The 22168-nt window shown below is 37.7% G+C and overlaps 1 protein-coding gene across 6 annotated transcripts in view; it reads left to right on the top strand.

The window, feature by feature from the left end:
* Positions 1-14575, top strand: part of zmp:0000001168 (signal-induced proliferation-associated 1-like protein 2) — a 65343-nt gene extending 50768 nt beyond the window's left edge. For 4 of the 6 annotated variants that reach the window (XM_048183234.1, XM_048183233.1, XM_048183235.1 and 1 more), the window contains exons 13-17: positions 358-456; positions 599-680; positions 6157-6235; positions 6369-6570; positions 9886-14575. In XM_048183234.1, the coding sequence (XP_048039191.1) occupies positions 358-456; positions 599-680; positions 6157-6235; positions 6369-6551 (443 nt within the window). In that variant the 3' untranslated portion in view covers positions 6552-6570; positions 9886-14575. The remainder of the gene's footprint in view (positions 1-357; positions 457-598; positions 681-6156; positions 6236-6368; positions 6571-9885) is intronic. The other 2 variants (XR_007183942.1, XM_048183238.1) reach the window with 2 other exon arrangements.
* The last annotated feature ends 7593 nt before the right edge of the window (positions 14576-22168 follow it).

Below are 22168 nucleotides of genomic sequence, written 5' to 3'. Positions count from 1 at the left end.
TAAGTGTGTCAAAAAACACTCTATTTTAAACTATTACAAATTTTCATTTAATTGCAATTAACTGTAATAAGAACTCTATAAATGTATGCTAAAGTGTACTTTTTCCACAAGGCCATTTATCCACTTTAACGGCTAAAGTGTTAATTTACACACAAATTCCAGTAAACTCCAGTTACAAATGTGATGTCAGCATGTTAACATTTCCCCCACTTCTCCAGGTCAGTGTTGACCAAAGCTTTCTAAACAGTTCTAAACAGTTCTTTCGAGACTAAAACACTTCTAGTAGATTCCAACAAATAATCAAAACTAAATACTTTGCACAGAGCTCTTTTTACAATATATTTTTGTTGATTTCAGTTCTCTCAGAGACAACAGATTCATCTGAGGAGGAGTGGCAGTCGATTTCTGATCTGGCCAGCGCCTGTCGGAACATTCTGGAAGCTTTGTCTCAAGAAGGTGAGAAATGACCATTTTCAGTGGATGAAATGTGTTTGAGCATGTGAAAGTCTGTTTAGTCTGTTCACTGAAGAATGCTGGTCTGGTAACTTTGCAAGGATAATATGGAATATTACTAATGTCATTTCCTGCTGGGTTTCAGATCGGAAGTCAGGAGATGGAACTCAAGAGACTATGACCCAGTCAGGTCAGACAGAAACCAAGTTTAAAGACTTCAAGGACAGGTGAGAATGGCTGTGCCATGCATTCTTTGACATTCGATTATACTCACAACCAGGGGCACCATGGAGAGTTTTAAGGGGGGTATGCAAGACATAATTTTGGGCCCCCTTCTTCCAAATGAATGTTTAATAAAAAATTGAAATAATTTATTAGTTAACATTTATTAGTTAACAACTTTGACACGTACACACACACCGGTGTTATTAGAACGTTCAGTGTGTCACTGATAATTCAAACCTGCTTTCCCGCTTTGGCTGGCGCTGAGCCAAGAGACAGACGTGCTTGGTGCTTTTCATATATCACAACTATTCAGTGTTTTCAAAAACATAATGTTAATTTGAGGTTTCAGACATAGACATTAAAATGAAGTACTGTAAAATAAAAATGATAATCAACTAGCATGATCATTAAAGGTGTTTAAACAACACAGCACATTCACTTCCACATATTTGACAATCGGAATATATCATACAATTCATGATGCAGTTAACAAGTTATATATTCAATATTTTTAATAAAAAGGAAAAATACATATGCAATACATATCTGTCTGTGTGGCTGCATGATGCATCACCAAGGAATTAATACGTTCTAAAATAATGTTACTAAATAAATAACGGTCGCCTCAAAAAACTCAGGCTGGTGGCTATATAATATAGAGATATCCCCATCCAACACAACCAAATATAATGATTCAAGGTTTCTCTGAAGAATAAAGTTACGTTTTTCAATTGCGGTTTTTCGCCCACAGAAACGACTGCTTGCACTACAGACTTGAATTAGGTCTTTCAACACATCCGCAACCAACAATCATCTCCATTATTTTGTTTATTCTGATTTGCAAGGGCCTATTTCATAAGGGAAACTTCATTTTAACATCTTCATCCCTACTTTTTTTTATTTTTTATGTTTTCGCTTTTGTGTTCCTGACAGGCGCTTCTTTCCATCCATCCTGTTTTATTTTTTTATTTTTTTTTGCTCACGTTCACTTCTGACTTCTATAATTCACAGATTTAAATTGTATTTTACTACAATATTATTAGTTAACGTGTTCGTGTATGTAAGAAAAAAAAAATCACACACAAAAAAAATTCTTGATTTGGGGGCCCCTAGCGTCCTGGAACCATATGCCTGGCATACTCTGCACCCCCTGTAACAGCGCCCCAGCTCACATCAAGAGGAGAGACACAAGAGAACTATATATTGACCTGCCAAAAACATTTACAGTATGCACTTCAGTTCAAAAGCTTGATGTCAGTAAGATGTTTTGGAAAGGAATTAATACATTTATTCATCAAGGATGCATTAAATTGATGTGCCAATAAAGTACCAGTAAAGACTTTTAAAAATTCTATTTCATATAAATGCTGTTCTTTTGAACATTCCATTCATCATAGAATCCTAAAGAGAAAAAGTGTATCATGGTTTCCACAAAAATATGAAGCAGCACAGCTGTTTTCAACATTGATAATAATAGACTTGTTTCTTGAGCAGCAAATTAGCATGTTAGAATGATTTCTGAAGGATCATGGGACACTGAAGACTGGAGTTGTCACGATCCCTGCCTATGTTCCGTGTCTCCATTGTTGTTTGTTCACCCTGTTTCCCTGCCACTCTGCTCACTTGTTAGTTACTATGAACACTCATTGGACCACGCTCCCTTGTTAGCTTGTTACCTCATTACCTTGTTAAGCTCATCAGCCTTGTTAAAGGGATAGTTCACCCAAAAGTGAAAATTTGATGTTTATCTGCTTACCCCCAGCGCATCCAAGATGTAGGTGACTTTGTTTCTTCAGTAGAACACAAATGATGATTTTTAACTCCAACCGTTGTCGTCTGTCAGTAAAATAATGCGAGTGGATGGGAACTTCTACTATAAGAGTAAATAAAACTTGCATAAACAAGTCCAAATTAAACCCTGCGGCTCGTGACGACACATTGATGTCCTAAGACATGAAACGTTCGGTTTGTGTGATAAACCGAACAGTATTTATATCATTTTTTAACTCTAATACACCACTATGTCCAACCGCGTTTAGCACTCGTTAGTAAGGTCTGATCGTGCTCTGACAGCGGCAGTGATGTCTCGCTCTCATTGAAGTATATGCGCGAGACATCACTGCCGCTGTCAGAGCGCGATCAGTGTCTTAGGACATCAATGTGTCGTCACGAGCCGCAGGGTTTAATTTGGACTTGTCTATGCAAGTTTTATTTACTCTTATAGTAGAAGTTCCCATCCACTAGCATTATTTGACTGACAGACGGCAACGGTTGGAGTTAAAAATCATCATTTGTGTTCTACTGAAGAAACAAAGTCACCTACATCTTGGATGCGCTGGGGGTAAGCAGATCAACATCAAATTTTCATTTTTGGGTGAACTATCCCTTTAACTCTGCCTATATAAGCCTGGTTCAGTCATCCTTTCCCTGTGAAGTATTGTACTTGTAACTCTGCAATTCTGAGCATTTTCCAAGTTTTCTTTGTCTTGGGTTCTTGATCTTTTTGGATTTCCATGTTCTGCCTGTGTGTGTGTATGCCTTGTTGTTTGTTTGGATTTCCTGCCTGTGTTTTGACCTTTGACTGTACATTGGATTATGATTGTGGTTTACCCTTTTCAATAAACTGCGTTTGGATCCTCAACCTTTGAGTCTTGGAACAGTATGTTACAGAATACTTCGCCCATTATGGATCCAGCAGTTCAGATCATCCATTTACGTCAAGGTAATCGACCACTCGAGGACCATATCCAGGACTTTTTGAACATGCCAATTTCTCTGACCTCCCAGACTATGCTCTCATAGACTTCTTCTTTTATGGACTTAATGAATATTATCAATCTAAGCTCATCCGTGATGGTCCTCAAGGGTCACTCATTGAGTTTCTGGACTATGCTCTGCTGTTGGCTGGTTCCTCCTTCACTGTTGGGGAGATGGATGAGGAGGGGGTGGGGGGGTCCACGGAGCTTGGCCCATCTTGGTCACCAGCGTGTCCTGTTTTAAGGATCACTAGACCAGTGTTGTATGTTCCTTCCTGTTCTGTAGTCTCTAAACCAGACAAACCAGAGACTGTTCACAACATGGCTACCACTCCAGAGCCGGTTCACAACATGGCTGCCAAACCAGAGTCCTCGATCAAGATGACAGCCGTCCCAGAGTCTCGTCCCATCATGGCTGCCATTCCTAAGTCTCGTCCTGTTATGGCCACCATTACTGAGTCTCGTATGATCATGGCCACCATTACAGAGTCTCATCCCGCCAAGCCTATGTCTTCAAACAAGATGGCCGCTCCGCCTGTGTCTTGTCAAGATGGCCACTCCACCTGTGTCTTCGGACAAAATGGACGCTACGCCTGTGTCTTCAGACAAGATGGATGCCATGCCTGGACCTACAGCCATCATGGCCGCTACTGCAGAGTCTCCAGCCTTCACGAGAGCCACACCACAGTCTTCAGCTGTCATGGACGCCACATCCGTGTTCCTGGTCATCGTGAGCACTACACATGAAGATGTTCAGGCTTTCCCTAAGCTCTGAAGACTGGCTTCAAGTCTGGAGGATACACCGCTGACGTCGGTACGTGCAGCCAGCTTCCCTAGACCAGCGCCATCTAGCCCACTGACCTCGGCACTCTCAATCCTGCCAGTGCCTGCACTGTCCATCCCAGAGGTCATTCCCTTGTCCTTGGTACTTCCCGTTATGGCTATGCTATAGCCATTTTGTGTGTTTGGGCTGCACACTGCTCTCCACCCCATGAATCCGCTCCAGAGCCCACTCTAGTCCATGAATCCACTCCAGAGACAGCTCCAGCCCATGAGACTGCTCCAAAGCCTGCCCCAGCCCATTAGCCCACTCCAGAGCCTGCTTCAGTCCATGAGTTCACTCCAGAGTTCAGCCTTGTGACCTACAAACTTCCTGTCTGCCTTGATATGACCACGGAGGTCATCCCTGAGTGCCCTGTCTGCCCTGATAAGACCACAGTGGTTGTCCCTGAGTTCCCTGTCTGCCCTGATGCGACCACAGAGGTTGTTCCTGAACTGTCTGCCTGCCTCAATACAACCAGAGAGGACGTTCTAGTCAGAACATTAGAGGACATTCCTGTGCTCACTGCCTGTCCTGTTACGGCCCTAGTGGCCAACACTAACCTCTCTGTGCTTCGTGTTTCAGTTTTACCTGATCATCCATGGTGGTTTCCATTGTTGCCAGATCTGCCCTGGGGGACATCTGCTCCACCATGGAGGTCTTCAAGCTCGTCTGAACTGCTGTGGTGGTCGTCTGCTCTGCCGTGGAGCTCTTCAGGCATGTCTGCGCTGCTGTTGTGGACGTCTGCTCCGCTGTGGGGGTCTTCAAGCCTGTCTGCCTGGCCACCTGCACAGTCTGCACCACCCTGGCCACCTGCATGGCGTGCTCAGCCTGCTCCGCCCTGGCTGCCTGCTCAGCCTGCACCGCCCTGGCCACCTCCACAGCCTGCACCACCTTGGCCATCTGCCCGGCCTGCTCCGCACTGGCCGCCTGCTCAGCCTGCTCCACCCTGGCCGCCTGCTAGGCTTCTATTTGCAGGCCCTCTTCCACTCCATGGACCTGGCCCTCCACCTGTTCACCTCCGTCTAGAAGCCGCTCCTTAAAAGGGGGACTATGTCACGATCCCTGCCTATGTTCCCTGTCTCATTGTTGTTTTTTCACCATGTTTCTCTGCCACTCTACTCACTTGTTAGTTACCATGGACACTCATTGGACCACGCCCCCTTGTTAGCTTGTTACCTAACTACCCTGTTAAGATCATCAGCCTTGTTAACTCTGCCTCTATAAGACTGTTTCACTAATCCTTTCCCTGCAAAGTATTGTACGTGTAACTCTGCAATTCTGAGCATTTTCCCGGTTTTCCGTATCTTGGTTTCTTGATCTCAGCCCGTTCTTCGATTTCCGTGTTCTGCCTGTGTGTCTGACTTTTTTTTTTTTTGTTTGGATTGTGTGCCTGTGTTTTGATCTTTGCCTGTACATTGGATCATGATTGTGGATTACCCTTTTCAATAAACTGCATTTGGACCCTCAACCTTTAAGTCTCAGAGCAGTACATTACAGGAATAAACTACATTTTACACTGCAATATATTATCATAGGGAAATCAATTAGGTTTGCACAAAATATTTGAAAACTAACAACTTTCCTCTTACTTACAATAATGGGTGAAGTGTGGTACACTAAAAAAATGTCACCTAAAAATGGTAATTTAACTTAATTTAACTAGTTTTATTCAAGCCAAAATTATTCAACATCACTGAATCAACCTAAATTAATTTATACCAACAAAATAAAATGTTTTGCTCTAACAATGGCCGAATAAAGCATAGATTGAACTATTGTTGCGATATATATATATATATATATATATATATATATATATATATATATATATATCTTATGATATATTACACCATATATTTGTGTTCCTCCATGTTCTTCTTTCTCTCCCTGCCTTCGCAGTGACTCGCCTGGTCACCTCGAGGAGAAAGTGTCCCAGTTAGAAGCCATGCTGAAGCGACTGCAGGACGACCTCCAAAAGGTACTTTGTCCTCTGTGGGTTTGTCACAGCACAGCTCTCTCTGTCGCAGCATACTTCCCACACAGTAACCCCGTTCAAATATCTCCCATTAAATACATCCACCCATCCTTGTCTGTATATCTGCCCTGTCCAGTCCTTGCCCTCTTCGCTACTTCAAAGAGCCACTGCTGCTTCACAGAGCCAAACAAACAGAGGGACTGTAGAGGTAGGGCGGGACAAGCAAAAGAAACCTGTCTTGTCATTGAGCAGGGTGAACAGAGGAGATGAGAAGATTGCTGGAGGGACAATGGGCAGCCATGCTCAATCTCAACACTAACCGACCAATGGCAGTGAAGGCAAGTAGAGCATGAGATTTTTACTCAATTAGTAACAAAAATCAACAACATGTATGACAGTTCTCATTTGATTAACAAAAAAAGTTTAACTCAAGGATGTGAAGGACATATGTGATATAAAGTTGAGAAGCAAAGCCTAAGACCATGTCAATCAAAACACATTAATGTGCTTTGGAGAGCACAGAATCACTGCTTGATTGAGTGATTGACACATTCTATGAGAATCAGGAGACCCAAAAAGAGATAAATACTTCTGAACATGTTGAATGGATTCATTCAGAATAATTTGCTGATATACTACGTTTTTATTGTCTAATTTTTCTCTCAAAATGAATGTTTGGATTGTAAAAGACAAAGAAACTAAGAGAAGACATTGTAAAATAGTGAAATAATTCTTAATATTTCTTTGCATATTCACTCAAAGACATGCAAACCCTTTACACAAAAATTTACAGTAGTAAATATGTCTTGATTCAAACTGCTATACATATTCAGACCCTGATTTACTAAGATCCTAAATAAAAGGGTACTAATTTCACAAATCTAACAAATCACGTGAGGGGTTACATATTAATAATCACAGCATACATGACTTGCTATCATACATGGTTTTTAAATAATATTAATAACCATAGCAACATTTTGGTATCTATACATCTTTATTTAGCACAGCTCTAAAACAGGTGCAAAGTGATACTATAGTGACTGGAAACAGATTATCAGATTATGTAATATGTTGTTGTCCATTCACACATGAATCACAATTTATTATATTCACTAACTGAAATGTTTAAATGAATTTAAGCACATTTAAATATGGTTGTGACTGCTGAAACTTTGCAGCGTGTATATAGCCTTTAATTTTTCTGTTTTCAAGTTAATCCAGTTGTTCATTTTGGATTTGTATGTGGCATGTTTAAACATGTCTAATAGGAAATGGACAGAAACCTTGTAATGGCAGTAGTGATGTTGACACTACAGATTTTAATCGGAAAAGATATTCGGTAACACTTAACAATAAAATTCCATTTGATAAACATTAGTTAGCTATATTAGTTAACATGCACTAACACTAAAAAATACTTCTAAAGCATTTATTAATATTAGTTCATGTTAATTTCAACATTTACTAATACATTATTAAAATCAAGTAATATCTGTTAATGTACCTGAGCTAACATGAACTAACAATGAACAGTTGTATTTTTATTAACTAATGTTAACAAAGATTGATAAATACTATAACAAACGCATTGCTCATTGTTAGTTAATGCATTTATAAAGTTGAAAGTAGGTAGCTACCAGGTATTCCTTTATGACAATTCATCATTATGAGTGATTTGTTGATTTAGACCAGTTTTGAAACGAGAATCCAAATCAGTTCACAAATTTCTTTGGTTTAGGATAACCCAGTTCCCACAGCAGCAACAACAACAAAACTGGGCAAGAATATAATAAAAATCTAATGCTTAAAAATGATTTTATTATGTTGTTGCTTTAAATATGATCTTTTAAAAGAATGTTCCTAGGTTCAAAACAAGATAAGTTCCATTGACAGCATTTTTGGCATCATATCAATTACCACAGAAAATAATCTTGCCATAAAGTTTGCCAAAAAGCATATTTCACACACTATTCAACATCATTATATGCCTGCTTCATTTTCCCATTTATGGGAGCTAAATTTCTGTTGAGTGTTGTAGTTTTTGCTCGGTCGCTACAACAGAAGTTAGGAAATGGAGTGACTGTTTGCTTGAATGTGTGATCTGAGGTTAATTTTGATTGTCTGGGTAGAGCAGAGGCGTGTCCTAGTGATGTGACTTGAAATTATATTGAAAGGTATTTGCTGACAAGCATGAAGAACAGTTTCGGGGGAAAATCAGAAACTGTCTTTAAAGAGCTACATGTGGCACTCAATAGATGAGATGAAGATAAACATAAATCGGTAACACTTTACAATAAGGTTCATTAGTGTATTAACTAACATGAACTAACCATGAGCAATACATTTATTACTGTATTTACTAATCTTTGTTAAGGTTAGTTAATGAAAATACAGTTGTTCATTGTTTGTTCAAGTAAGTTCACAGTGCATTAAGTAATGTTAACAAGATTTTAATAATGTATTAGAAAATGTTGAAATTAACATTAACAAAGATTAATAAAAGCTTTATAAGTGCAGTTCATTATTAGTTCATGTTAACTAATGTTAACTAATGAACCTTATTGAAAAGTGTTACCCATAAATCTGTACAAACATTGGATTATAGAATTACTCCAGACTATTGACACAAAGACCACAATCGTATGAATGAAATGCATGCACACATAATAAAGCTATAATGTAGTAACATAATATATTATGATTAAGGCCCCTCAGGATGAATATTATAGCTGATCCAGGGTCTCAGATCTCTTTTGTTTGATCCCATTATCCGCAAAAGGTCAGGAAGGGAAAGAGAGGCTGAGCATGGTTGACTGCATAATGTCCCACAGTTATCCAGCACACTCATCTAAGAAAACCATAGTCTACTAAACCTTTTGGTCACCTTGAGATTAAAAGTGTGGCCTTATAAAACAATATTATACATGCATAATCTATCATTAATTATTACCATGTTTAGAACCATCATTACCTTTTTCAGTGTTTTCAAGCATGAATATCATTCAGGATATTTCGGACACACGAATATTGCATTAAAATCCATGTATTTTTCTTTTCTTGCTTAATGAATGCTTCATATCACTGATGCACTCTGTATTTTTGTACAGCATGTGATCTAAGGATCATTGTTTGTGTTGCAGCATGTAATGGTGTGTGGCATTTGCTAGTATATGTGTGTCAAGCAAGCCATTGTCTTCATCAGTCGCCTTGATTTTGCCAAGACATGTTCCTGGATCAACATCTTTTGTTGATCCTGGAGCAACAATCCTGTCCAAAAACATACTTCTAACCTTATCCCTACCCCTAAACCTAACCCTATCTATTACTTATCCCTAAAATCAGAGGGAAATGATAGATGAATAAGAATGGTGTAGAAGCCCCTAACCCTTGTTGTAAGCCTAAACTTGACACTAACTGTAAACCTATCCTTCAAACCTGACTGGTTGATTGGAATGTTGTTTCAGGATCAACAAGGATGTTGATCCAGGAACATGTTTTACTTGGTGAAGTCACATTCACCTGTCTTCCTCTGTCTCATACCACCAACATATTCAGATATAGTAAACCCTCATGTGGCTTGGATATGTCGTACCAATACAGAGTGAGAAAGCTTGAACCTGAAAGATATTATGTTTGCATGCTTCCCACAGGAGAAGGAGGACAAGGCAGTGCTGCAAGCAGAGGTGCAAAGTCTCAGGCAGAACAACCAGCGGTTGCAGGAAGAGTCCCAGAGTACCGTGGCGCGACTCATTAAGGTCACCGAACTGCTCTGCAACGTCAACAAACCCTGCTAGCATTGAAGGCCAAACCATGGCAGCAAGCAAGATCAACAGACACATCTAAAGGCCAATGAAAATGTTAGCAAATCTAGCAAACAAAGCCCTAAAAACTTCTCTTAAGTGACAAGAACATTGACAAGCCTTACTCGAAAAGTGGTCGACTAAAGTACATTCTCACTCAAAATATACTATAATTAACAAGTCATCACCATCTCTGTTGCACCCTAAAAGGTTTTCAGGGCTAGATTTACATATAGTCCCATCACTGTGACAGCTTGTTAACAATGATAGCCTTCGGTGCAAGAACCAGTTTCGAAGGAAACTCTTAATCATTACTATTTTGGAAGCATGACCTTAACATCGGCTAGTGTTGTTGACAAGCAGTTCAAATCCATCTGACTATCTAAAAGTAATTATTTGCAACCCTCAGACCTGACTATAGAAGACATAGAGTGACATTAACTTTTCAAAATCATATTATACTTTAAGTATTTCTTCCCTACTCTGAATTTTTCATCATATTCCTACATAGTGAACCAGACGGTCACAAACAAACTATCGTGTCCAGATACCTAGCAATACATTCCCCTTACTTGTGTTGAAATGGCTTCAGGAGTTCCAGACCATGTACTTCAGTGTATATACGGTTTATTACTAGAAGAAAATTATTAAAATGTCAGTGTGACTGTAACCCTCTATTAACCATCACAGTGTCAGAAACAGGTAGAACCCAATCTAACCTTTTCTCTGTTGGCAATGGATAAAAGGCTGGCTTCTCACTTATATCTAACGTGAATATGCTAACATAACAACATCAAGAGCGATGCAAATTAACAATGAAAATCAACAGTTTTTTTTTGTTTGTGACTACCCTTGTGAAAAATTGTATTGAATGTGCACTTGAAGTGTACTTCAATACTTAAAAGTATATTTTTAAAAACTCGTACTTGCAGGCCTATTACTGAAATAAAAGGCCACTTAAGTGTACTTATAGAGAGTACACTCATGATTGTTTCTTAACACACTTAAGTGCACTTTTAAATCATCATTTTAATAATCTTTTGCCTTGCTTCAAAGAAGTACACTTATTTTGATATGTTGACTAAAGTTTGGGACACACTTAATGACTAGCTAAAACATTCTAAGACTGAGCTCAACACAGAAAGACTGTTTCCTTCGAGTGAAGCCGATTTAAATGCTTACACACGGAATTTAAACAAACACCGACTGAACGAAACTGGCTCTGACTCGGCACATTTGGGTATGATCAGTCGTAAGTATCAAATTACATTCACAATCGGCCTTGCAATCGTTAAGCGTGTCCTTGGCTTAACATACTAAAGCACAGTTACTAATGTTAATATATTTTAAATGTACTAAACTGCAACTTCCTCATTACAAATGTGTAATTACAAATATATTTAAATTAATGACATACAACTTTTAATAGAAATGACGGTATATTTTAGTTTAACATAAATGCTTGTCGGTACATTTTTCAAAGACAATAGAAATAATTATGAAATTAATATAAAAATGTACTTAAGTGGGTCAAAAAATCACTCTAATTCAAACTATAATACATTTTCTTTTAATTGCAGTTATTTACATTTAGCACTAATTACATTCAGTTTGCACAAGTATATTCTTTTAAAGTATATTATTTCTGTATTAAGTACTCATTATAAAAAAATGTGCTTTTTAAAAGTATACTTTTTCACAAGGGACAAGTCAAAAAATTTTCGATGGTAATCGACAGCATGAAACAGTTGTCAGCAGAGCTTAAGTTGAAGCTGGAATATTCCACAAAATATTTGGAGGCAAAAATTAATTCCTGCTTTGAATAGCCAGTTGAATTTAGAATTTAGACTCACTAGACACTTTTTTAATTGATCATGGAAATTTTGTGACACACCAGAGAGAAGAAATTGCTCATTTAACACCTTTTCACAGTTGTTGAGCTGTGATTTTAGCAATGGGACAAAGTGTCTGACATTTGAACTTTTTTAATTTCTGTGTGTGTGTGTGTGTGTGTGTGTGTGTGTGTGTGTGTGTGTGCGTGTGCATGTTTTTTTAAGCCTTATGTCTGATCCCACTGAATCTGAATGAGCCTTGCAGACACCTGCAGGAAAGACATTGATTTGAGAAGAAAACAATCCTTAGTGTTAAGTTACGAAGGGAAGCAATGACTTAAAGTAGTACATTTCTATTTATAAAGATTGCTGCCGATTTGAATCAAGTGTTTGCTGCTCACAAAGTTTTAAGAGACAAGCCAGACCAGTTCTACTTTGTTCTCACACAAATTGCCTAGAGTGCTTTACGCTGAATTGTGAGACGGCACATATTTATAAAATTGCTATTTTGTCTCTTTTATTTTCCATATCGCACCCAAATATCACTCTTTACCTCACCTAAAGGTGCACTGATAATAACATGAAAATGTGATGAGAAGAAGAGCAAATTGACTGGACTCTTACCTGCACACACACACACACCGGACTGAAGCTGAACGAATCACACGGCACCACCACAAACCTACATGCAAAGGGAAACGAAGCGAAATGTTAAATATCCATCCGTCAGCATTACTGTATGTCATACATGTCTTCTGCCCTTCAAATGTTGAGGTTTTTTATTTTAGAGTCACTGTGATAAACTGGTACCAGCAGATTCTGATGTATTACAATGAAATTATAAATCTATATCTTTAATCCTCTCTGTGAAGAAACGTAGAGCCAAAATAAGTGTTACTTCCCTCTGATGTGTGTAAGTCTATATCCAGATGGAGCTGGAGTTTACTGATTAGTTGTTAAGTGGAGAATTTGTTGAGTTTGATGAATGCAGCGCAATTATTGTTACAGCAAGGAAGAACACTGATGCAGCTTTTATGCAATCAGTAATGCATTTTGTGGGGTTTACTTAGCAAAAGAGCAATGTAAAAGAACTATTTCCTGTTCATCTGTGTGCGACATAGTCTTTTAGATTGTAGGAGGCTGTGAAAGCACGCGAGTGCAACAAGCAATTTCTAAGCCACCTTCTGTATCTGTGTATGTATTTATAAAAATGTTATAACTTATTAATCTTGAAAATGTGGATGTTATTGCTAGATATGTATATTTGAACTGGAAGGGAAGCGATGCAAAATTGTGATCCAATGAATGTTTATTTTATTTTAGTTTTAAATTGTAAGATTAAGGCATGACATGATAGCAGGTCATATTTTGAATTATTGGAATAATTACAACCGTCGAGGCGTTTTCCGTAGTGGAAAAATACTCTCTGATATTACACTGGAAACAAACTCAAAGGGACAGTGCGAGTTACAACCGTGGCTGCTTGAAAAATTGTGTGACATTCCATCTCTTCATGTTCTTAATAATTTTATCATTATTTTTTTATTGTCAAAGCTGTATTATAAATGTACCTTTTGTTCGATACTGAAATGTTAACTCTTTAACTGCTGTGGTGACCCAAGTGGTTTCCAGTAAAAAAAAAAAAAAAAAAAAAAAAATTCATTGTTATAAATGATTGGATCAGGATCATTTGTCAGCAAAACTTATCTGAAAAACAAATCAAAACAAATGAATTTAGACTAAATTACACATTTGTGACTTGAAATTCTTCAATGTATTTTAAAGGGACAGGTTGGCAAATGTCAAACTTATCCCTATCTCTTTTTTAATGATATGGTATTTTATGGGGCCATACATGCTTTTCATCTTAGAGTCATGCTTACTGTTTGATTTATGTATTAATGATGCAATTCTGTTGTTTACAAAATGTTGATTTTGATTTAAATGTGATACTTGTATATGCACTGAAACATCTGTAAGGACTTTTAAAGTACAGCCTGCTTTCACTGGAACAAAGCCACGGTCACTCCAGGGAATGAAGCCATGCAAATCATGCAGATAAACTAGCATAGTCCGCTGGAAATTTGTGAGTGGATTGTTGTAGTGCCAAATTTTATAATGTTCCACTACCAACAACTGTGGTATTTACAGACTGTACAATTAAAAGCCTCTTATAAACTATCCGAACCACTCCTATGAATGTGCATTTTCCACTGTTAGCCGAACATTCCTTGATGTGTTGCTTTTTAATGTCATGTTGCTGGCCGTGTCATGCCCAAGGACAGATTTACAGATTAACTTAGTTCCTATTAGTAGTTACTATACATACTGATGTCAATGACTGTTCTAAATTGCCAAACCTGCCAACAAATAGCATTATTTCTACTAATCCCATAAATTATCAGCTCCCGAAACAGAATCACTAGTTAGCAGGCACTTTTATAAATAAGTATTGTCACATAAAAAAATGAATAATGTAGGTGTATGGCAAACCACAAACCCACACACTATGCACACTGGTCTGTGATATCCGGAAAGAATTATGACTGGACCAACAGGAATATGCCATCCAGTCAAAATATACTAAGAAATGGTATGGTGATCACTGGAGCTATACTTGTTTCTTTTAACTAATAGGGATTGATCAAGTATTGTATATGTGAACCTGAGGGATCCTGGCAATAAAAACTGAACTTGTTTCTGTACAAGCTTGTGTCAGAAATGTATCAAATATTTGTGTCTAATATTGTCATTGAACTCATAAAACATTTGCTATATTTTTGTTTCACATCAACATATTCTTTATACACACTGAAGGATTAAGTCCAAAATTTCTACCCTGGTAAATGAGAGCATGCCACTCTCTCACCAAATTGTGGAATCTCGTGTATTAAATAAATTCAGTGCACACGGACTGAAGTACTTTAAGTTTTTGTTTCTTTTAATTATGATGATTTTGGCTCACATTTAACAAAAACCCACCAATTCACTATCTCAAAAAATTAGAATACTTCATAAGATCAATAATTTAAAAAAAAGGATATTTCAAACAGAAATGTCAGGCTTCTGAAAAGTATGTTCATTTCTATGCACTCAATACTTGGTTGGGCCTCCTTTTGCATGAATTACTGCATCAATGCAGCATGGCATGGAGGCAATCAGTCTGTGGCACTGCTCAGGTGTAATGGAAGCCCAGGTTGCTTTGATAGCGGCCTTCTGGTCATCTGCATTGTTGGGTCTGGTGTCTCTCATCTTCCTCTTGACAGTACCCCATAGATTCTCAATGGGGTTCAGGTCAGGCAAGCTTGCTGGCCAATTAAGCACTGTAACACCATGGTCACTGAACCAGCTTTTGGTACCTTTGGCAGTGTGGGCAGGATGCCAAATCCTGCTGGAAAATGCAATCAGCATCTTCATAAAGCTTGTCAGCAGAAGGAAGCATGAAGTGCTCTAAAAGTTTCTGGTAGATGGCTGCGTTGACTGTGAACTTAAGACAACACAGTGGACCAACACCAGCAGATGACATGGCAGCCCAAATCATCACTGACTGTGGAAACTTCACACTGGACTTCAAGCAATATGGTTTCTCTGCCTCTCCACTCTTCCTCCAGACTCTGGGACCTTGATTTCCAAATTAAATGCAAAATTTACTTTCATCTGAAAAGAGGACTTTGGACCGCTTATCAACAGTCCAGTTCTTTTTCTTCTTAGCCCAGGTAAGACGCTTCTGATGTTGTCTTTGGTTCAGAAGTGGCTTGTTACGTGGAATATGACAGTTGTTGCCCTGAAGACATCTGTGTGTGGTGGCTCTTGATGCACTGACTCCAGCTTCAGTCCACTCCTTTTGAAGCTCTCCTTCGCCTGACAATCTTCTCAAGCCTGCGGTCATTCCTTTCACTTGTACACCTTTTCCTGACACACTTTTTCCTTCCAGTCAACTTTCCATGAATATGCTTTGACACAGCACTCTGCGAACAGCCAGCTCTTTCAGCAATGACCCTCTGTGGCTTACCCTCAATGTAGAGGGTCTTGATGATCATCATCTGGACAACTGTCAAGTCAGCAGACTTCCCCATGACTGCTGTTGGGATTACTGACCTAAACCCAGTATTTATACCCTGAGAATGGTAATTTAATAGAATTTGAAATTAAATATTCTAATAATTCGAGATACTGATTTTTTGATTTTGATGAGCAGCAAGCTGTAATCATCAAAATGAAAAAAAAGTCTGGAAATATTTTACTTTATGTCTAATAAATCTAGAATATATTTAAGTTTTACTTTTTTAATTAAATTACAAAAAAGTAAATAAATAACTTTTTCATGATATTCTAATTTTTTGAGATGCACCTGTAGCTACAGTAACGTCTTCAGCTAGCCAGCTTGAGATCCTTTCCATCTAAACTGGTTATATCTCATATGTTTTATTAAGCAGTAGGAAATCTCTTTCTCTCTCTTTTTAGTTATAAGAAAGAATCATATTCATCTGCACAGTCACACAGAACCGAAACACAACCACACAATGTTCCTCCGCAAAATGTTATTTAACCACTATGAGCCAAATGTAAATTTTTACCTTTAACTTGTAATATGCCTTTAATTTTGTATAGCGAGTAGAGGTTGAGTTAATGCATGGACAATGGTTATGCTTTTAAATAAAAACCTTAAGATCAAACTTGAGCCAGAATGACAGATTACAAGAAAATATCACATACCATGTTACATGAGGTAGTCTAATTATAAAGGTGTGATTTCTAGACCTGGATGAGTGTAATTGTTATGCCAAGCCCTAAAAAATGATCGCATAGAAATTGTAGAAAAAAATATTTAAATCCTTATGCAATATCGTTATTCACACTCCAGTCCAGTTGGTGGCATTATGCACTAACAGCTGACCAGCTGACAGTGCTAGTAAATATACATTTCCAAATCCACAAACATAAAATTTGAAAGGTAAAAATGACCTTAACTGGAAACAGTTACAGTTTGTACAATACAATTAGAATGTTTTAAAAAAATTGTTAAATACAGTTTAATTTATCATTTATTCTCATATTTATTTTGTTTTATTTTTGTTTTTGTAAACACATAATTTTGTTATAAGGAGCCCGGCCTGAACCCTGCACAACTCTCCAACATCCATGAGTTTCCTGTGCTTCCTGTCATAGCATGGAGTTCATCCCCAGATGTTTGAGCTTCCTGTCTCTCCTGAACTTCCTGTTTTTGAGAGACATCATAAGTGTAGAACTACAGGTTGGCATCACGTTCCACCAAAAAGCAGCAGAGAGAGTAAAGGTTTTGGAAAGCAACTGCCTGTTGTGACAAAACAACCATATGCCGCTAGTTAACTGACCTTAAAGATAAGGTAGGTAATTTGTTTTACTTTTTGTTATCCTGGTTAAAACTCTCTTCACATTCTGATAGCAATCAATAATAGAAGTGGTCTAAATATTAAAACATGTATATATATCTTCTATGGAAGTCTCAGGTCCGAATGCAATGATACAATGTCCTACCTGCCTGTCAACATACTGTATGTATTTCCATACCTCTGCGCACCTGCTTATGCAGATATCACACATCATCAGCGTGTTATAGACAGAGAGCCACTGGGTGGCGCCGTAAATAAACAGCAGTCATATTTTACAGTTCCTCAAGAACCAAAACAACAAGCTTGCTGCGTTCACACCAGGTCGAAACCGTAATTACGAGATGGCCAACGTTTCTATGTCAACACTATCAAATTAATCTGCAGCAGTCAGCTGGTACAATCTGTAAGTTCATTATTATTGTAATATCATGTGCTGTGTGATGAGGTAATTTAACGCCATCTTTCATCTCATGACGCTTTGCAAACTCTGCTGTGCGTTCATGTGTTTTGGAGGAGGCGTGGCTTTGGAGAGCACTCTGAAGGGAGGGTGGGGACTCATGCTTAATTGCCTACCCTACCTTTAAATGGTGGGATAAAACATATACTTGTACGAGTGTATTGAGCAGGACAGTGCAGTTCCAGCCGGAAAGTCAGTTCATTTGGTGGTGGTAATATTTGCAACGCATCTGGGTGTCTATTTCAGGGATCCAAGACCAAGTTCTATGTCCTTGAATCAGGAAATCCTGAAAACTTCAAAAACTTGCCAAACTCACTTATATTCAAATAACATATTTCAAACCAGCAACAAAATCTTACATGAACTGCCCAATAAACTATGTTTCTTGTGCTCAAATAGCATTATAAAGGCTTATATTTAAGGTTGGTCCAGGCAATGCACATGTGCCATCTTAAAGGTGGGTCTCAGAACACTCACTGTTTCTGTGGCAACCGGAGCTTCTAAAGACAGCTGACAGGTGATGCGATGACTTCACCAATTGGCTGTTTTATTTAGAAGGCGGGACTTATTCCGCCACATTTCACATTGCACTTTTGCACATTCAAAGTATTATGTGTGCACCACCTTTGTATATCTAAAGTCTATCTAAAGTTCCAGTTGCTGAAAACGCCAGCACCAGAAGCGAGTAGAGTGCAACCGAGAGAAAGCTGACATGTGACGCTGCCATGTTCTGGCTCATGTGCATAGGTTTAGTTGTGCTGACTGGGAGGCCCACCAATAGAGCATTGCAGTGGTTCAGTCTTGAAAGGACAAGAGCTTGGATCTCCAAGGATTTACACAGTGTTCTCCAACATGATTTACCTGATTTTGTAAGCATGAACCTTCACGACTGGGCTGTTGTCGAGATATAATTAGTAAAGCTCAACTGGACATCAAACACTACCACCAGATTCTTTGTTCCTCTGGTTGGCATTAGTGATGTAGAACACAAACAGGCTTCAAACACACTAACTTTAAAGACCTTTTCTAAACAGTTTATTCAAAGACATATGCTCTTTTATTTTGGTTATGTGCAGACTGTTGATGACAACAATACTCTGGGTTTTGTCTTCATTCGACTTGAGTGTACTGTGTGATATCTTCCAGAACTTGGAAGAGAAACATGTATTTGACGCCATGCTTAAACTGTGGCTTATCAGATATGAGGCGCCAGTGCTCTGTAAATACTAAAGTTGTGTTTGTTGTTTCTCTATTCTTGTGGGAACTAAAGTTCTAAAACTAAATGTCTAAACTAAAACATTCCAAAGGCCCCTAGAAGAACACCAAAACATAACTCCATAACATAACCATTTTAAAGGGTTAGTTTTACAATCTCTTTATGAACGTTTTGAAGCGCCAAAGTGGTAGTTGCGTAGCTGTCAATGGAGGGACAGAAATCGCTAAGATTTCATTAAAATATCTTCATTTGTGTTCCGAAGATTAACGAAAGTCTTAAGGTTTTTGAACAACATGAGGGTGAGTAAATGATGACAGAATTTTCGTTTTTGGGTGAACTATCCCTTTAAGAGTAATGATGTTGGTTGGTGGTGTCCTTTGGTCTTTTAAAATGAATCATAAGTATTTTGGCATTGAGGATGTCTCATCATATCTCTCTTTAATTTGGCCACCAATTTTAAATGTCAGCTGGATTAACAAATAGTAAAATAAATGTTATACCAAAATATTATCATATTACATCTCATTACATACATTCTGCATGAGGAGATTGAAGAATCCCGAGAACAAATACACACAGTAAATGTCGCCACCTGGTGGTAAACATCGGTATAAATTACTTAACAGTGCCTTTAAAGTTGTGTTGCTTTCTATGTCGATTATTGTAAGGATATACAGTATGCCTATGTTAGTGAAATTTGGTTTTAGTTTGCTTAAATATGTTACCAGACCACTGGCCCTCGAGTGTATCATCGTTGTGCCAAATTCGAATGAATGCAGAAACAAAAGCAACTGCAAATGAACAAGATTTCCTAAAGATACTAAGTATAGTTTGATGAACATGTGAACGCAGTTCCCACCCACAGATAGCTATACACTACCAGTCAGTGTTTGGGCTACACCTTCTCGTAGGACACTCTTGTGAAAAAGAATTTCATAATATATTTTAAAAGAGTAGTATAATATACTTTAGAATATACTTAAGTGTGAACTGAATGTAATGTTTTTGGACACTTAACTGCATGTCAATTGCAATTAAAGGAAAATGTATTATGGACAGTTTATTTTAAATGCATTAGTTGAACTTAAAAATGGCCCACTTAAATAAGTCTTATGTATTTAATAGCTATATATAAAATATATTATCCGCAAGTACAGTTTTTTAAAATATACTTTAAGATTTTCAGTAGCCTACACTACACGTGTAGGGGAGAGTGGGGTAAGATGAGCCAGTGGTTAAGTTGACCCACCCCCTGTATCTTGGCAACTGTACCATTTTATTGTCATGTGACCATATATTTTGGAACCACCCATCATTTCTGCCAGACTGTGAAAAGGAGAAGCACGTGAGAGGAGTGGAAGTCGCTTATTTACTTTAAAAACTGTTTTTGGCTTGTCAAAGTAAAATTTTAACATAACAGATGTAATGGCTGTTTCATCAAAGCAAATTTGTCCAGGTCTAAAACTATTTATGATGCATATTGGTGATTTAGCAACGTATAAAACCATGCAAGTCATTTAGCTAAATATTATTCTGAATTGGTAAGCTAGTTAGCTTTTCCTAAAATGGCAGCTATGGGGCAAAGTGAGCCAAATGCTGTGGGGTAAATTGAGCCAGTGTTTTAACTTACCCCACCATAAGGCATTGAATTCAAGTTAAATCTGAAGTATAAACTGGTGTCATTTCAATGTAATATTACGCAACTGGTTTAGTTTATCTTTATTTTCGAGTTTATTTGATAGGAACAGTGTACAAGTACACCAAATACTTCTCTGATACGAACCAGAGGATGTTTAATCATATATATCTTTCCACCTGTAGTCTCTAATGGCCTAACATGGTCGACATTGCAGAAAAACTACCATGTCAAGAATCTTTTGACTAAAATGTTTATTAGTTTCAGTGACATTTATTCATTCTTATTTAGTTTTTATTTAATTTTACTCAACAAACTCTCTATTTAGTCTGTTTATAGGAAGGTTACAACTTTGATGTTCAACATATTGTTTCAGAAATGCAAACAATGAAACATACTGAAATTTCAACTTCATTTGGTTGGTTTTATATTGTTTAATTTAGCTTTAAAAAAGAAATATTTGTAAAACATTTTTACAAAGAATATTTATAAAAGGAAATTTGATTATTAAATTGGTTATTAAAATAGGTACATTGTCTTTAAAATTTCACATGGGTTTGATTCAGATTCAGTCAGATGGTCAGTTTACACCCACCTACTGACTCGGCTCAACTTACCCCTAACCTGGGGTAAATTGAGCCAGAGGAACAATTTTTTATAAGCAGCCATATTTTTAGAACCCTTTGTCATACATGTATTCTGATCATTTAAAGGTGCCCTCGAATGAAAAATTGAATTTATCTTGGCATAGTTGAATAACAAGAGTTCAGTACATGGAAAAGACATACATTGAGTTTCAAACCCCATTGCTTCCTCTTTCTTATGTAAATCTCATTTGTTTAAAAGACTTCCGGAAAACACGCAGATCTCAACATAACACCGACTGTTACGTAACAGTCGGGGTGTACGCCCCAATATTTGCATATATGCCAGCCCATGTTCAAACATTAGACAAGGAAAGGCAGTATTAACGTCTGGATCTGTGCACAGACAAGGTAAGCAAGCAAGAACAACAGCGAAAAATGGCAGATGGAGCAATAATAACTGACATGATCCATGATAACATGATATTTTTAGTGATATTTGTAAACTGTCTTTCTAAATGTTTCGTTAGCATGTTGCTAATGTACTGTTAAATGAGGTTAAAGTTACCATCGTTTATTACTGTATTCACGGAGACAAGAGAGCCGTCGCTATTTTCATTTTTAAACACTTGCAGTCTGTATAATTCATAAACACAACTTCATTCTTTATAAATCTCTCCAACAGTGTGTAATGTTAGCTTTAGCCACAGAGCATAGCCTCAAACTCATAGAGAATCAAATGTGAACATCAAAATAAATACTTTACTCACATGATTCGATGTATGCACACAGCATGCATGACGAACATCTTGTAAAGATCCATTTGAGGGTTATATTAGCTGTGTGAACTTTGTAAATGCGCTGTAATATAGTCGAGAGCTCGTGAGGCAGGGGGCACGCGATTTAGGGGCGGCGACTGAAAAAATCAGTGCATAGTTAATGATGCCCCAAAGTAGGCAGTTAAAAAAATTAATTTAAAAAAAATCTATGGGGTATTTTGAGCTTAAACTTCACAGACACATTCAGGAGATACCTT

The sequence above is a fragment of the Megalobrama amblycephala genome, linkage group LG3 (genome assembly GCF_018812025.1).
Source record: "Megalobrama amblycephala isolate DHTTF-2021 linkage group LG3, ASM1881202v1, whole genome shotgun sequence".
In the NCBI taxonomy this organism is placed as follows: Eukaryota; Metazoa; Chordata; class Actinopteri; order Cypriniformes; family Xenocyprididae; genus Megalobrama; species Megalobrama amblycephala.
This window is presented reverse-complemented; position numbering and strand designations above follow the sequence as displayed.